Source organism: Sturnus vulgaris, chromosome 4, assembly GCF_052056855.1.
Source record: "Sturnus vulgaris isolate bStuVul1 chromosome 4, bStuVul1.hap1, whole genome shotgun sequence".
Classification (NCBI taxonomy): domain Eukaryota; kingdom Metazoa; phylum Chordata; class Aves; order Passeriformes; family Sturnidae; genus Sturnus; species Sturnus vulgaris.
In genome coordinates, this window is record NC_142246.1 from 25,339,225 (window position 1) to 25,357,616 (window position 18,392).

The 18,392-nt window shown below is 37.6% G+C and overlaps 1 protein-coding gene across 2 annotated transcripts in view; it reads right to left on the minus strand.

Moving 5' to 3' along the window:
- The window catches only part of CORIN (corin, serine peptidase), a 117,550-nt gene that overhangs the window by 46,401 nt on the left and 52,757 nt on the right, over nt 1-18,392 (minus strand). For both annotated transcript variants that reach the window (XM_088163327.1, XM_014887969.2), the window contains exons 5-6: nt 10,720-10,901; nt 986-1,099 (exon numbers count right to left, since the gene is read on the minus strand). In XM_088163327.1, coding sequence (XP_088019453.1) covers nt 986-1,099; nt 10,720-10,901 — 296 coding nt within the window. The remainder of the gene's footprint in view (nt 1-985; nt 1,100-10,719; nt 10,902-18,392) is intronic.

Here is an 18,392-nt window from a genome sequence, read left to right on the forward strand (position 1 = left end):
CAAATCTAAAGATGACGCTGGTAGAAGATTTGGAAAATAGAAACATACAATACTTCTTACATAATAGACATTATCTCAATCTCCATTAAATTAATTATAGGCTATTAAAGGAAAAGCAAGCTGTAGCCTTATTCATATCGAGACCAGGAGGAAATTGCTGTCCTCATTTATTCCTTGGAGTATCCCAGATAAAATCTAACAACAACTTCCTTAAAAGCAGCTTTATGAGTTTTGGAATGCCCAGGCTCTTAAATCACTAATAGGAACAAATCTTTTGAGTTGAGTGTAAACTGCACAATCTGACATTTTTCAAAGTCTGAATGAGAAATCCTGTTTCGTGGCATTATGTCCTACTACAATCCCTATTTAGTAATTTTTCCATATTTTCCTCTGTTCTTTTTGTTCTTGCCTTCTCACTGATTTCTTACAGTACATTTGCTCTGCTTTCCTAAAGGTGTTTGTAGTTCAAGGTACTTTGTTAACAAGAAAAAAAACATAGGAACTCTAAAGAGATGGACTACCACAGACAAAAAAAAAATTAAGCTATCACATATGTACATTCAACTGCAGCACATAGTGGGATTAATTTAAATAAATCACATCCGGGGTTGAAACCAAGAGAACGTTCTAAACAGATGGTCTTGCATCTACTCTAAAATCAATGCCAAGGACCAGGATAAAGCTGCAACAGTTTTCAGCTGATTATCAGAAGTGCTTCTTTCTGATGCATACTATTGATCCATTAAAACAACAAAAAACAAACAACCAAATACTTCTTATTTCCACGTGGCTCCTTGCAGAATATCTGCCTCAAGGCATAAAATCTGATAGATCAAAAGCACATGCTGTGGCCTGAGTGAGCAAAACTGACAGAATCCAAATGTCAATGTATGCAAAGCTCCTGTTCTCTGCCAATAACCTGCTTTCAGTTTCCCTGAATGGATTCAGTACTCCAGCAGAACACTTCAAGGTTTAAGAAACTTACTACAATGGACCTCATCACTCCAATCATCACAGTCGTTGTAGCCATTACACTGCAGTTTCCCTGGGATGCAGATCCCACTGGCACACAAGAAACTCTCCTCTCCTCCACACAGCGCTGTAAGAGAGCAGAAAAGACAGAATGTGGAGAAAAATCATTACTATCAACACTACAAAGATAGTGCTACTAGAGTCTTACAAATGGTAAACTGGTATCCAATATTTCCCACAGGGATTGAAATATATTTCCAATTTGGAAAACATTAGGATAGCTCTCAGAGGAACATCACTTAATGCAAGAAGGTCGGGAGGAAAACCTAAAAGAAAAAAATCTCAACTTTTGAGATAGAGCAAAGCCATTTGAAACTTCTATCAGTGAATGACCCATTCTAAAAGACTTCAACAGGCAGTCATGAAAAGACTATTACACCAGTTAAATCTGCCCCTGGAATGAAGGAAGGAGCCTTACAGCTAATCTGGAATATGCCTACAAAAAATACAATAATTGCTGCTTAAGACTGGCTTTACTGTATAGCCCTTTGGTATTCTTCACAGTTTGCCAAAACAATGGGATGCTGCAAGGTACCAGTTAGCACTGGACATGCTTTTTCAGTGTTTTCAAAAATGACAAATAGCTCCAGCTTGCACTGGTTGCACATTCAACTATTTATCTAGATTTTTAATTTTAGTTGTGGTCCTAGAATAGCAGTCTTTTCTATCAGACTGTGGCAATGTCTATACACACAAACACACACACCTTAGCACCCTCAATTTTGTCAGCAGGAGATTATTTTTTTTCAATATGCTTACATTCTTTTCTAAGCCTCACTATTATTTTATCATCCCCAAGAAACAGGGTTTGCCCCTGTTAACTTAGACTTAGTTAACTGAAATACATATTCCTTATGGAAAATTTGTTTGTAATAAAAACTTAGGAATAATTTCAAAATATTTTTTATTACATTCCTAGATGTACTGTCCACTTGGACAGCAAATAATTTTGATTTTGCAATACAAACATAATTTTCTAGTTGTGTAATGAGGACATTGTTATTGCAGTGAAAGCTGCTTATGCAATGTATTTTAAAGGAGGATTTTCTCTTGTTTTCTCTAACTTTACAAAAAGATGCCCAAACTACTAACAGACTTTTAACCAAAAAAGTTCAACTATTTTGTGTCATTTAATGTTTGTGGTTCTTCATGAGAAACAATGTAATTCAAAACCACCAGCATCATCCTTTTGAACACCCTTATGATGTGTTCCTCAGCAGGTTCCCTCACATTGTGTGGCTGGACACATTTCTTAACCTCAAATTGAAGAGTTACAGCCTCACTTGTATTCTACCAGTTTTGGAAGGGTCTTATGAACTGCAAAATATGAAAGCCTTAAGACAAACATGAGATTAGATAACATTCACAGTCTCATTTTATAGCAGGAAAAATGAGGCAATGAGATATTAAAGTGGAAGTTATAAGAAATAATGAATAATAACATCTAAGACACAAAAATCAGCATGTGGGGTTTTTTGGAGGGTAAAGACTGATGTTATTTTGCATGTTCAAAGAACAGCTTTTGTTGCTTTTACTTGTAGCTGCAAATGTCTCAGTTGCAAATAAACTCCAACTATACAAATGAAGAGCCCAGTTAGCTGGAAATGTTCAAAGAACAGTAGAGAAAATTTTTATTCAAGTGCATTGTTCAGCATGTTAATTGCAACAGTGACAGGGCAAGAACCTCATTTTATATGACAATGTCACACTTTATTATGAGCCTATCTTTTTATTTCTCCAGTTCCCTGCTCTATACACTGCACTTCTTGATTTCTGCAGTCACTAAGCTCTACAGAGGCCCCTAGAAACAACAGACTTCCTTGGTATGGAAGTACTAGTTCCCTGGACACCAGATGTTTATCCCTCAGATGATGATGTCAGGTAAAAATACAATATGATAGCATGATCAAAATTTTGTAATTCATCATACAATAAAGACTTTCAGAGGTTGGAAAGGCAACCTTTTGGACTGGTAATCTTGCATTCTTATAACTTGGTTTTTACACAATTTCCTTCCTGTTTAAAAAGGAAAAGAGCATAAATAGCTCAAAAGGAACCATCTTGATTTGCTTTGATGGAGATCTCCACCAGTACAGAGCTTCACCGGTACTAAGATAGCAGCAGTAATGAACTCCTATCTTTTGGGTGAATATGCCAATTTGGCCTGGGAGAATGAATGTTAACAGCAGGATATCTGATCACTTTTTTTATAGATCAGAAGAGAAAAGATTCTGGTATCCCATATTCATTTCTGGGCTGTGAATAAAAGTGTGTTGAAGCACTTATAAGTCATCCTGACTCTGCCTCCTTAATACATCTCTGTCTTGTTTTGCTTCTATGTGAAACCACTTCTCCATTTCTGCACACCTGAAGTGGGCATTTTCCTATTTAATCTTGCATGTTATACAAAAAATAAGAGGAAGACTGAAATTAGTTTACTTTATGTCAGTTTAAGCATCTAGCAGCAATCAGAAGGAATCTTTAGAAATTTTAATCTCACCTCTTACAGTCTTCTAATAGGTAATGACTGGATATGTTTGGTCAAGTCAATGCAGTGTTCAGGGCAAGGAGAGCACACACTGTGAACAGTACCTCCAATAAATGCAATTTCTGCTTTCTACCAAGATTATGCAAGAACTTTTCAGTAGACTGACCATTCCATCATACCTCCAAAGATCAGATTTTAAAGGAAAATATAAAAGCCTTTTCTAATGCTGTAAAGCAGACATTTTTGTTGAATGTTAAATTTTGGTATTTGATCAGGAACCTACTGGATTTAGGTATGCAACTATTCATAAGACTTTCTTGAGCACAGGCTGCATACTCAGAAATGCTGAAACTGTTCAAAACAAAGCAGCAGCAGTAGAAGAAATAATGCCTGAAATAGATGTCTGAAATAGGAAAAATATAGCCCATTCCACTCAAAATTATTACAAATGGCAAAGATCTTATTCTAAAGAAATATGCTGGGAAATGTTAATTGCTGACACGTCTGTAAATAATTTACACATTTCTTAATAAAATAATGCAAATATACACACACCCAAACTTCTGAAGAATTAAAAATGTTATGTAAAATGAGCCCAAATAAAATGGAAAGCAATCCTTTCTAATAGAGAAACTTGCTTGTTTTAGTTCTTACCCAGAAAGGTTTACAATTTGGAATAGCTTCCAAAATCCTGGACTAAATACCAGTGGCAGCAAAAAGTGTTTTATTTAACCTGTCTGGTGTACTATCAAAAGTGTCTTTGAGGAGGCAAGACCATTTATTTATGTGCTGTACTTTCCAGCTAGGTTACTGGAATGTCATCTATAGAAGATTATGTAGAAAGGTCCCTGGAAAGCTGCAGAGAGCACAGACTGAAATAAACATTATTTTACCATCCTCAAGATTGACATCTGGTTGCATTTCAAGGTATGGCAACACATAAAGCATTCTAGAACTGCAACAAAGACCACGGAAAGTGCCTCCAATTTTTTCAAAGTGAAGAGGATACCACATTTACTAATGCTATGGAAGAAATAAGAGGTATTTAAACAACCAAAAGGCAAGTGCTCTTCATGCAATACACTGACAAGCTCTAACATTCTAGAACATGATACTATGGATGCTAAAATGTACATAGACACATGTAACAAAAGGACACATTAATAGAATAAAAATCTGTGGCAGGTCACAAATTACAGAAAAATCCTTGAATCTCAAACAGATGGAAAATACAGGAATATTTGGAAAAGAACTGCCACGTAGTCTTCGCCTGTTCTCCTTTCCTAGGCATTTGATTTTGTCAGCTTTTAGAGTCAGAATTGAAAGACAGATGGACTTTTTCCCTTACCCAATGTAGTCACTATAGCACAAGGGAACACAGAGGAATCCCTCTATGCTCTCACTTTCAGATTTTCATCACCTCCCTATGCCATGTATGTACCCTGCAGTACAGTGTATGCATCTCGTTGTTGTCAATTCTAGAAAGTTTTGATACTGTGATCACAATCATGGAATTAGAAAAGCTGGCGAATTTTACCCCCGTGTAATTGTTCATTTCTCTATTTCCTTAGGATGCAAAACCCTGTGGGAGAAAAAAGACAAAAGACCTTTTTCTTTCACTCAAGTGATGTGGCCTAAAAAGGCCACATAAGAAACTCCAACCTGGAAAAAGGCAAAAAACAGGGACACAGGCAGAACAGGAGAATAAAAACCAGAGAACACCACAAAATATAATTCAGGATCCATAGAATTAAACAGCGATTTGGTGGAGGAAATAGTTAATTTAATAGTTTCTTCACATGAAACACCACTATAATCCTGAAAAACATTTTGTTTTCCTCTAAAAAATTATTCCTGTTATTATTGCTGTTTTTGCAGCTGTTCAGCATCAATATTAAACATAAACAAATCATCTCTCTCTCTCCTTTTCACTGCATTAAGTAAATGCAAGGGCACAAAAGAAAGATAATGTCTTCCTGATTTTAAAAGCTTTTTCTCAGAAAAAAATATCTACTGGATGTATCTAATTACATTGCCCATAGAAAAATAAATACCTGTTGCAATCAGGCGTTTGAATTCTCTACTCAAAGTTATTCCTCAAAGACAATTCTCCTAATTAATACCAGTTTGAATGAAGCTAGGTGTGACCTAATTGCAGTCTTCCAATACCTGAAAGGAGCCTACAAGATGATGGAGATGAACTTTTTACAAGAACATGTAGTGATAGGACAAGGGGAATTGTTTCACACTGAAAGAGAGTAGGTTTAGATTAGATATTAGGAAGAAAATCTTTACTGTCAGGGTGGTGAGGCACTGGAACAGGTTACCCAGAGAAGTTGTGGATGCCCCATCCCTGGAAGTGTTCAGGGACAGGTTGGATGGGGCTCTGAGCAACCTGATCTAGTGGAAGGTGTCCGTGGACAGAGGAGTCGGAATAAGATGATTTTTAAGGTCCCTTCCAACCCAAAATCTCATGGCAATGAAGTGCAGTTCAGGCTATTTGTGCACCACTTTTGTAACAGTAACAGACATTCATTCATAATGTCTCTTTAGCAAAAATATAGAAGTGAACAATTTCTCATAATCCTACACTGTAATTTACATAGTTTTGTTGAATAAACAGTAGAAACATCATATTCACTGCTTCTTTTGAAAGCACTTTACAATTCAAATTAACAGAAAATAACTTCAGGGCTCTTTTGAGACCTCCATGTTAGTCTAAATCATATTATTTTGTTGCTTCACTTCTCATTCATGCTACTGGGTTTTTTTCTGCTGTGGGCTGGCTGGTCAAAGCAAATAAAATAGCGTAATAAAGAGTGTCAGTTGAGAGAGAGAGAGAGAAAAGCAGAGCTGAAATTTTTCTGGTAGTAGAGAGATGGACAACAGCCTCCAGGAAGGTTTCTGTCATTTCTTCCCCTCAGAATGCATTATTGGTTACATTGGAATGAATGACTGATAATGCCTCCTGCTCTCACTCCCTTACTTGCTCATAGCTCATTAGACCTGTAAAACCAGTTCAACCTCCTATCTTAAATCTCAAAACATAAATTCTTACAACTATTATTAGGGTAGCTGATTTTCTCATCTATTGAGTGTTCACTTGTCACTTGTGTAAACAGGTATCAATCTGAAGGACATCAGCCTTCAGACCTGCATCTTTTTCTCTGTGACTCAGAGGATGACTGAATGACTCAGTCGTTTTACATTCAGATGTTTTTACTGTAATGGCACAGCTTGTATTTTCCAGTACAATCAGTACATCTGTGTTCACATCAGGGATGTACTTCATAATAGATTACCTACAGTGGTATTGTACACTCAATTTCCAATGCTTGTGGAGATAACTTTTAGACAAAGAGATAAATATTAGCTATGACGCATGAACCACCCACAAGACAATCCCTATTCTAACCAATAAACATTTTTTAGGAAAACTGTTAACTGCCCCCAGGATAAATGCTCTGGATTCTAACTGGAACATGACTCAAGCATATTTCCTCCAACAGGGCTTGGAAATATGACATTCAAGAATTTTTTGGAGGAGTGATAATCTTCAATTCAGAAAATGCAGAGGATATGGAGTTTTTAGCTACAATCAGACAAAAATAAACAAGAGAAATCAGGAGAAAGTTTTGTTTGGTATTGGGTGACTGGATGACATTGTACAAGAATCTGTGGAACAAACAGGTATAGCAGTCAGACTGTAACTTTGATAAACACACTAAAGAGAATTACATCACACAAAACAAATTATATGCAAGGCATTCGTGGGCAGGGAAGGATTCACTGCATGTAATCTGGAGGCACCAAACCGTAAAAGAAACCACAGAGCTGAGAAATAAGCAGTCATAAGCCAAGGACGTGCTCTTGAAATTTCCAGGAACTGAACCCTGAGAAGAATGTGAAAAGCAGTTTGGACTGAGCACACGATGAAAAGGTATTAGAGCAGAGAATCAGCCTCAGCTGTTTGGTTCTACTGTGGTCAGAGAAGTAAATTCTTTCAAATATACAAACTGCAGAAATAAATATTCAAGAACAGCACAGTTTATTTCTGGAAGAGAAGCAGCCTAGTGAACCCAAACTCGTACCTTTTTGAGTCACAGAGGAATCACATTAGAACCATTTTTAAAATAAAAATAAAAGTCAAAATATTCTCCACAGTCATAGAATCACATAATTGTAGAAGGGCTTGGGTAGGAAGGGACCTTAAAAATCAGCTTGTTCCAGCTCTGTTGGCATGGACAAGGCATCTTCCACTAGATCAGGTTGCTCAGAGCCCCATCCAACCTGTCTCTGAACATTTCCAGGGATGGGGCATCCACAACTTCTCTGGGTAACCTGTGACAGTGCCTCACCACTCTGACAGTAAAGATCTTCTTCCTAATCTAACCCTACTCTCAGTTTGAAGTCTTTCCCCCTTGTCCCATAACTACATGTTTTTGTAAACAGCCTGTCTCCATCATCTTGTAGGCTCCCTCCTGGAAGACAGTCAGAACTGACAATAAGAACAATAAGGGTCTCCATAGTCTGTCAGGTAGGAGCAGCAAATCTCACAACTCGCCCTAAATTTCTTCCCTTGGTGAGAAAAAGCAAGCTTCCACTCTGTACTTACATATAATTTCTGCAGTTCACTACCAGATGAATACCAATCCTGCCATAAAGATTATGCAATAATCATTAACCAGGCACTATTCTTAAAAGCTTCTTCTCTAGCAATACTAAATATATTATTTTAGCCACAGGACATTCTGAAACTTGAAAGTTCATAAGTGACAAATCTCTTCTGGCTTAATCTAAGTTCAGCTATCTAGGTTTGGTGGGGCTTTTGAACACTCTGACTAGGTTTATTTGTCGAAATTTAACAGGCATATTTATATTATACCTTGTATTCAGTTTATGTACCACACAGGCATGAAATCCAGGCCTGTAATATTCTGTTGCTTTTTCAGAATTATACCTCATTCTATGATCATGCTCAATTAATGATATGATATTCACACTTGTTCATGGCTAATTACTGTTCAATGTGTAAGCCTTTACCACATTTATGTATTTATTCATGCTACAGCTTCTTACCTTAATTGTTACTTGAACTTGCCATGAAGACAAAATTATAGTACTCCTTATTTCTATAATGTTTATCCCTCTGATACCAAAGGCATCAACAAACATATGGTTACAACACTTTTAGTCCCATTTTACATAGGGAATTTGAGGTATGGGAAAAAAATGCATTTTATAATCACTTGCTTACTGTCCCCATTTGGAAAGATCCATTAGACCTAATTGTTCAGCATACATCTCATATATTTTTATCAAACACTTAAGACCCTGGTCCCAGCAGCTTTCACTACAGCAACTTGCACAAAATACCACAGTACTCTATAATAAAAATTTGTGGACAGTGTTCAGTTTAATTGGAAATCATTCAACTTCAACAAGACACAATCCTTTGGATCTTTCCCTACCTCAGTCAGTACAAAGGCTCCCACAAATGAAGGCAGGTATGGACCTAGAGCCTCCTTTACTTCATGACTCTTCAAAAATATGCCTTTAGAGCTGGAGAGAATCCAACTGGTAAAAGGTTTGGTCTAATAATTTTAGATTTTATCATTATGTATACTCAGAACTGCAAGGAGGTAGCCCAGGACACATAAGCTATTTTAATAGTACCATTAACTAACATTAAAAGAAACAAGCTATAACCACCCTGACCTTCCAAAGTCGTTTTAAAGAATAAATTCTGGGGTTTTTAATTAAAAATTGAAAAACCGTTTTCATCATACTATTTCTTCTTGTTTATTGTCACACAGAAGTCATTAACAGAGTTAGAACCCACAAATAGACTGTACAAGCCTCAGTCTCTTCATCTTACAGAATGTGTATCAACAGCAGGGCCTCAGATGGCAGCAAGGGAACTCCAGCAATGGGGTCAGTGAGAAAAAAGTCAAGCTTGCTGCTCTCAAGTGTGATCTCACCTCTAGATTTGGATCTAGAGAACAGAGCAGCGCCTCTGAGAGATGGAAATGCCTTGTTTCTAGAGTGGCTGGAAAGATGCCCAGTGGAAAATGACCTGGGAATGCTGGTCAGCAGCAGCTGAACATGAGCCAGCGTGTGCCCAGGTGGCCAAGAAGGCCAATGGCATCCTGGCCTGTATCAGCAATAGTGTGGCCAGCAGAACCAGGCAGTGACTGTCCCCTGGTGTACTTGGCACTGGTGAAGCCACAGCTGGAATCCTGTGTTTAATTTGGGCCTCTCAGTACAAGAAAGACATTGAGGTGTGGAGTGTGTCCAGAGAAGGGCAATGGAGCTGGGGAAGAGTCTACAGAGCACAAGCCTTATGAGGAGTGGTGAGGGATCTGGGGTTATTTAGCCCAGAGGAAAAAAGGCTCAGGGGAGACCTGATCACTCTCTATAACTGCCAGAAGGGAGGCTGTATCAAGGGGGCAGTGAATCTCTTCCCCCAAGTAACAAGCAATATGACAGGAAGAAACAGCCTCAAGGAGCACCAGGAGAGGTTTAGATTGATATTAGGGAAAATTTCTCCATGGGAAGGCTGGTCAGTCATTGGAACAGGCACCAGGTAAGTGGTGTAGTTATCACCCCTGAAGGTATCTAAAAGATGCATAGACATGACACTTAGGGATGTGGTTTAGTGGTGGATTTGGCAGTGCTGAGTTAAAAGTTGGACTGGATGATCTTCAACATCTTTTGCAACAAAAAAAATTATTCTATGACTTTATGTATAGGTGTATAAAGACCATGCTTTTTGAGAAGTTTACCTCTTGATCAGTTTTGGGCTCATTTTAACAGCAAGGAAAAAGGACATACACTTGAAATTTGCCCTGTGTATCAGGTTCCTACTCCAAATAACAAACCCATATTTACTAGAGCTAGCAAACAAAAAGTCAACAGGTCATATTGCTTTCCTCCAATCTTCTTTCCTTGAAACAGCTCAGAATTTTTGATGTAAAATAAAAAGGCCTCAAGTTAACACAAGTCTGAAAAAAATCAGCCTGAACAATTAAAGCACTGCAAACTATAATCAACTGACAACCAGACTTTATCACAGTAATAAGACAGAACATAGAATAAGAAATAATACTTTCAACCCAGAGCTTTTTTACACAAGAAGAAAATACATTATTAAATGAAAACTCATAAACACAGTGTAGCAGTTAAGAATGGAAACATACACTGCTTTCCTTTTTCTTGGTGTGGTGAGAAGCATACCCTTGTAGTGGTGTCATTCTCAGTTTTGTTTTGGAATTGAGAGCACTTCAAGAAGTCTGGCCACGAAGCATTTACCATACCCAGGACTGGTTCACAGCCTTCTTTTGCTGCCTCACAAAATGTCCTGCAGGGCAAGAGGCCTCGGCTAAAGAAAAGAGACAAAGAACAAAATTATAAATTATTATTACTTTAGTGATTTGGGAAAATGTTTTAGAAAGAGCAAAAAGTAATAAGTGCTTTTGACAAATTTTGTGCTCAACAGAGCTACACCCATACCCTTACAGTGATTAAATTTTCAACATAACTTTTTGCAGTTTATGTCTAAATAACTGCAGAACCTCTTAGGCTTTAGCAAATGAAATTTTGCTTTATTCATAACCACTCCTAATGCCACAGAATGATTTTTTTCCTGGTACACCACATGTATCTTTATGTCTGACTCTCAGTGGTACGTGCCCATCTCAAAACAATGGCTAGAATTCCATATTCAGTCACATGCAAGTGGCCTGAACTGAAGAAGTCTACAGCACCCAAAAATTTACCAACTTAGTGTTTCATTTTACAGTTACAGAGACCAACACGGTACTTTCAGCAACTGTGTGAAATGGCAGCAAGCACAAGAAAGGAATAAAAAAGCTTCCAGAGCTGCCTGAATACGATGTTAAAGAAGAGATTGGTGTAAAGCAAAATATTCACTTGCCTAGGTATTCTGAAGTTGGTATGGTTGCCTTTCTCCGCTTAGTATCTAAAAAGACAAGTGTGCTGCCACTGTTGTTACTGAGTTCATTACATACTCTGGCTGGAACCACTTTTTTAAAAAAGGTGTCTTTAGAGATACGTTCTCCAGGTAATGCTAAGGACCTTTACACAATGCACTTCACATGCTGCAGTACTGAACTTATCTCAGAAACAAGTCAAGAAATTTATCTCTAGAATTGTCTATTGCAGCTTCCTGGATGGCAGATTACTTGTCTGCAAAGCAGCATATATATTCTAAAATAGCACTTTTCAACCCCAGATTTTTTTATTGTGATCTGTTGAAAGACAGAAAATTTTTGCACCAAGGATCACCTATATGGTTGTGTACAAAACCAAGAATGGTTTCATCTGTTGACAGAAAGAGTTGCCACTTATTATTTCTGCACATTGTACTAGCAAACTAAGTTCATCTGACTTGTAAAGGCTCTTCGGATAAAGATGTTCTAAAACACCCTCCTGTTTTTTACAGCACCTATTCGGCATGGAAAGGAAAGAGCTCTTGAGCAGCCATCACAGCCTCCTGTCTGGAGCCTGAGAAACTCCTTAAATAAAAGGGATTTGACAGGGCAAGTAACTGTCTCCAGATATTTTTTAGCTTTTCCTTCTTAGCTAATATACTAATAATACTTCTGGTTTGACAGAGGCTCCCTAACATAGAAAACGCCAAAATAAATGCTGCTTCTTTCTACAGAGGCATTTGAGTTTCAAAATACATGTTAGAAATAAGACGTCACATAACTAAAATGGAGTATTGATTTGACCTGTTGGTGAGTGATAACCCTGTATTTTATTCAATCTGATATGCTTAATTTAACTTTCTGTTCATTTTTACAAAATCACAAAATGTACTACAAAACTGCATTACAGGTAAAAGTATTGTAGGCAGTGATTCTACCTCATTTACTGGTGCAATGGAGCATACCTGATGATCACAAGTAGTAATGTGAAGACAGTACATTCTGCTAAGTTTATTTTTGTTCTTTAAAAAAGGCGTTAGTAGGGGCATTACTTGAATTTAACAAGCCTGTGACAGAGATCTACTTGAATTTATCAGTTAGCTAATCTGTACACATGATTTCTACGAATGGGAATGCTATGTGAAAAAAAATCCCAAACAAACAAAACATAAAGACTTCTTGAGAACTCTCAGACAAAGTTTCATACAAGTCTGGAGTATTTGATATGATCTGTTTTTCCTGACCCACACCTAAATCATTAACTTTCAAAGCACCACACTTCAGCTACAGCCTGACATTCAGCAATCAGGCAATAGTAGTATGTATATGTCAATTTCTTAAAATGTAACTATAGCAGACTTCCATCTATCTGGTTCCTTGTTTCCAGAGGTCTTTCAACATACTGAACATTAATTTCAATCAAAATTTTAAAAATAATACTAAGAAGTTATCTTAAAACATAACTATGCAGAGTTATACTTACGCGTAATTGTTAAAAAGCTTCTAAAAATGTCAGGAGTAATCTTTTTCAGAAGATCTGCATATTGAACTTTTTACATCTATATGAGGAAAAACCTACAAATACAAGAAGTTCACCTCATTTAGTTAAATTAAGCATCCCAGCATTTGAATATTTGATGAAGTGACCGCAGCTCACACTTGCCATTCCCCTGCACCTCTGAGGGGACAGAAGGCAGAGATTTGATGACCAAACTTAAACACAGGAAGAAGAGAGAAATGTAAGGAAGCTGTTTTAAGATTTGGGGCTTCTTTTCTCATTACTCTGCTCTGATTTGATTGGCAGTGAATTAAATTACTCTCCCCATGTTGGGTCCCTTTTGCCTATGACAGTAGCTGGTGAGTGATCTCTCCTTGTCCATATCTTGATCTGTGAGACTTGTTCTATTTTCTCTCCCCTATGCAGCTGAGGAGGGGAGTACTAGTGCATCTTTGGAGGTGACCAGCCAGGGTCAACGTACCACAGACATGCACAGAACAGTAATAATCTGGAAATTACCAGTCTTCTAAAAGACAACTACATGGTGATCTAATAACCAAGCAGAATTTGTAGTCTCTAGAGAAGCTCTGACAAATCAGAAAACATGGGATTATCCAGCAACTGCTGCAATATTTGGCCCAGTTTCAATGTTGAGCCATGTGTGCTCCATAAATTAAATATTTCCGGATAATGATCAAGTTTAGTAAGGACTTATTGCTTAATGTGCTGGAGGATGAAAATATTATTAGAAGTCTTTATCTTGATTAGTCTTATTTACAGCTACTCAGAGAGCAATAATTTTAAAAATAAACTGGCAGGTCTATGGCAATCTTATCATAATTGATTTGGCACCAGTGGCAGGCACAGAAGCAGGCTATAACATATTAGCATGTGATTCTGCTCTGCAGGATATTAATAGAAAAACTCTTGAAAATGGAGTTTGATGAAAGAAAGAAAATATGATGTATTTTTATCTCTGTGGTTGGTTTCCCCATACTCAAAATCCAGACTTCAGGACATTAAGCTGCACACAAATACCAACATTAAGAAGTATATGACACCAAAAGAAATATAAATCTTCTTTATCATTTATTAAAAAGCATATTAATAAATAGTAATAATAATAGTATCATTATCTCTAATTATCTCTAATAATAGTAGAGAGAATATATAAGGGTTTTTAATTTGCATAAGGCATCTTTGAAGAAGCTATTTATCAAAAGTTTTATATTAAATATTCATTGAAGCAGGTATATCCAATACAGCATATACTCTGCTAAGTGATTTTAAGTTTCCAAGGAGGTTAAATGCTGCCTGGAAACAGACGATCTGACTTGCTAGTCATGACAGTCACCTGGCATTCACTTAAATTGGAACTCAAATTGCCTGATTATAATCCTGCAGGGACCTCCTCCTTATAATTTGGAGATCTTTTACATTTTCAGACTGGTTTTTTTTCAGAATTTACTCCTTCTCTAACACTCATTTCTCTTTGCAATCACATTACCATGCACAGGGCTCCTTGGCAGACTCTGTTTCTTAAGTGGTGGTTTTGAGTACTAGAAGTTATCAAAGAAATACACTGCAAGAAGCAGTAAGGAGCAGGAAGATCCTCATGGTGATTGTTTTCCTCTTGCTGCAGAATTTACCATGTTTTCTAAGGTTGGCTCAAGATTCAAGTTAGCTCAAGGTCTGACTCCCAACTTCAGCAGACACTGAGGGTATGTATTTTCTGGAAGCAGCAGCACTGTATGCAGCTTGGTTCCCAAATTCCTGGATCTGGTTCTGTGCTACTTTCAGTTTTGCTGTTTGTAAGAACTGTTTTTATGCTGTATAATGGGAGGTCAAATACCTGATTCAACTGAAGAGTAACGTGACCAAAAAAAAAAAGCACTTTTTTTTCATCTGGCAATTGATTGGGTCCTCCAAAAGGATACAGGCAAAGAAAGAATAAGATGTCACTAGAGGGAGAAGTAGAAATTTCTAGAGCGGACAAAAGAATTAAATTAAATAAAATGAACAATTAACCATCATGCAGGAGCTCCCCTTGCAACTTGGTAAATACAATAATATATCTAGTGCTCATTATTATCTGTGGCATTTCTTCGTGTTTTCACAATAGCACCTCCACTGGTAAAAGCACTGCTATAGATCTGCCCTCTTGAGAAATTCATTATTGTAATTTTACAGGTTAAAACAGTAGAGGGTAAATGATCTGCAAAAGGCTTACAATCACGTTGTTATGCCAGAGCTGAAAATACAGCACAAAGATCACTCTGAGAACGCACAACTGTTGACTGCATCTGCTAAAGGTCACATTTGTGGTCAACAGACAATCTGACTGCAGGCAGACTGATGAACATTTCTAGCTATTGCTGGTTCTCATTACTGTTGTTTCCCTAGCTTCATCTCTTCAGTTGTTTCAGGATAACTTTTTCTGTGGCCACACAATAACCTGTATTCAGGTACTGAGACAAGCCAGAAATAACTGTAGGATATTTTGCTGTATCATTCATACACAGGCACACATGCTAAGAATGGTGATAGATCTCAGGCCCAAGGCAAAATAAATGAACTGGTAATACAATTGTGAGACATTGCTGGGGCAGGGAGGATGAGTACAAGGACAAAGTAAAACATGATGAAATTACGGGAAGAAGAAAACCGAGGTTACTCTTTGTTTCTACAGCCCTGAAACGAGTTGAAGTGATTAACTCACACATCAGCCTTTGTGAGTTTTAATTGTCTTCAATACTTTCCATTATATTCTAACAATAACGACTTCCAGAGAATATAAATGTCAGAAAAATAAGTTTCTACAGGAAAGCAAACACACACACCCAGGATCACTGTTTTCTAGAGTGACCATTCATGTGAAATCTTTCTCACTACCCTCTTACCTCCAATATGGAGAGCAGCATAGTCACTGAAAGAGCTTTATGAGACAAACTCATAAACCTCTCAATATTACTTCTTGATTCACTGATTTATAAATAATTTGACTGATAATGGTTCACATAATCAAGAAAATGATGTATTTTATCTTTTATTGTTTGGTTTTCATCTCTAATTTGCAAGTTCATTTTAAAGTTGTAATTTTTTGTTTTGTCTCTAGATAGGGGTTTAAATCTGAAATTTGCTTCTTTACATAATAAAATCTGAAAAGAAAGCAAAATTATTTTAGATTTTTGTGGTTATTCCACTTGACAAAATTGTTCTGAGTCCATATAGCAACATTTATGGATGGCACCTCAATTCCATGTAATGCTTTGCAACACTCAAAGCAAAGCTAGCTGCATTACCTTCCACCCAGTTTTTAGCTTAAATGCATGTAGTGTTTTCTCAAAGCAGGTTCCTGTGTATAAATACAAAGATGCAAAATTACCCGTAAAAGGATAGGACCCACAGTCTGAGAAACATCAAACATCTTAAAGGAGAAAAAAAGCCTCAGAGGTGAACCTGGCAAAAGGCATAGCAGCTCAGTTTCCCTGGGGTGGCAGCCTGAGTAATGGCTGCAGCTGTTTAGACAAGAATAAGGCCTTGCATTAATTGGCTGAACTGCAGGTAAGTGTCCACTCATCTGCCCTAAGGGACTCAGTATAAGGATTTACAGATAGTGCAGAAGTCCAGTTCTAACTCACACTCATGAATACCCCATCTGTTGTCATAAAGCTTGGCAACTACAGATGAGCCACAAGAGGAATGCCCTTTCCAAGAGACTGAAAAAAGCCTGGGTTATACAATGAGAATGAAAGAGATGGAGATACTGAATGGATTGCCTGCAGCATGGAAGAACAATTTGTTTCAAAGCTATGAGAACAGAAACATGGCAAAACCAAATTAGATTTAAAAGCTAGACTAGAGTCTCTTCTGTGGATCCATACATATTTTTTTCTCTAAGAATGATATTTCAAATTAACTGTTGCTTAATAGTTGCCATATCTTATGGTAACAGGAAAGAGATAGCTAAAGAGTTACACTTGCAAAAGTCTTAGAATACATCTGATATCCAAGAGTACCATAACTTAACAAAGAGCTCACACAGAACTCTTAAGGCTGTTCAGACAGAGGGGGGAAATATAAATTCCTGAATCCAGTGAAAGTGGGAACAAATCCAAATATACCATTAGATTAAAAAGACTTCTTATCCATCCAAAAATTAGCAATGGAAGTTGCAGCTGCTCTTGAATTTTACATCTACATCAACTGATATTATTTCACATCTCTTTCAGGCTCAGAAACGATCTTCAGAAAATATGGCCAAACTGGGTTGATATCCTTAAGGATGGACACATACAGTCTCTACAATGCAAGTTAGAATTTTTAGTCAGTGTAATAATTTATCTTGTAGACAAAACCCAGATAAACTATTTTGACCAAAATAAGGAGTCAGGTCTGAGTCAGCAGTGTGCTGTGGCAGCCAGGAGGGACAGCCCCGCCTTGGGGAGGCATCAGGCACAGCATCACCAGCCAGGCAAGCGACAGAATTGTCCCGCTCTGCTCTGCACTGGGGAGACCTCACCTCAAGTCCTGGGGACAGGTTTGGGTGCCACCATGTAAGAAAGATATGAAACCATTAGAGCATCCAAAGGAGGGCAATAAAGATGATGAAGGGTCTAGAGGGGAACCCATATGAGAAGAGACTGAGGATACTTGGTCTGTTCAGCATGGAGATGGAGACTGAGAGGAGACCTCATAGCAGCCTGCAACTTCCTCATGAGAGGAAGTGGAGAGGCAGACACTGATCTCTTCAAGTTTGTGAGCAGTTACAGGACCCCAGGAAACAGCACGAAGATGAGTCAGGGAAGGTTTAGGTTGGGTATCAGGAGAAGGTTATGCCCCAGAGGGTGACTGGGCACTGGAACAGGCTCCTTAGGGAAGCAGTCACAGCATCAGCCTGACAGAAAAAGAAAAAAATGCACTTGGACAATTCTCTCAGGCATATGGTGTGACTCCTGGGGATGATCCTGTGCAGAGCCAGGAGCTGATCCTTTGATGATCCTTGTGGGTACCTGCCAACCCAGGATACTGTATGATTCTATGAATGAGCAAGAAACAAATTCAGAAATTCCCTCTGACTCCTCAGTCACCTTCTGTGACAGCACAATACATCACAAGTTGAGCTTATGATACCATAACAATCAGAAAATCCTAAAGTATACAGTGTACAGCAGAAGCACAATTTTTGCAATGTAGCATTGAAAAGAACAATAAACAAAACACAAATTTTCAGTGTGTTTTGTACAATGACTGCAATCAGTTGAGATGATCTGTCCTGACTAAAGCAATCATCCCTTCCAGATTTGTTTACTGATGCCATAACTTGATTCAAAGACAACAGTGAATATGAGAGAGGCACTAAATTAATTCATTAGAGATTTAGTTCAGCCTTGAATCAATTTAAATAAGTATTATTAAGAAT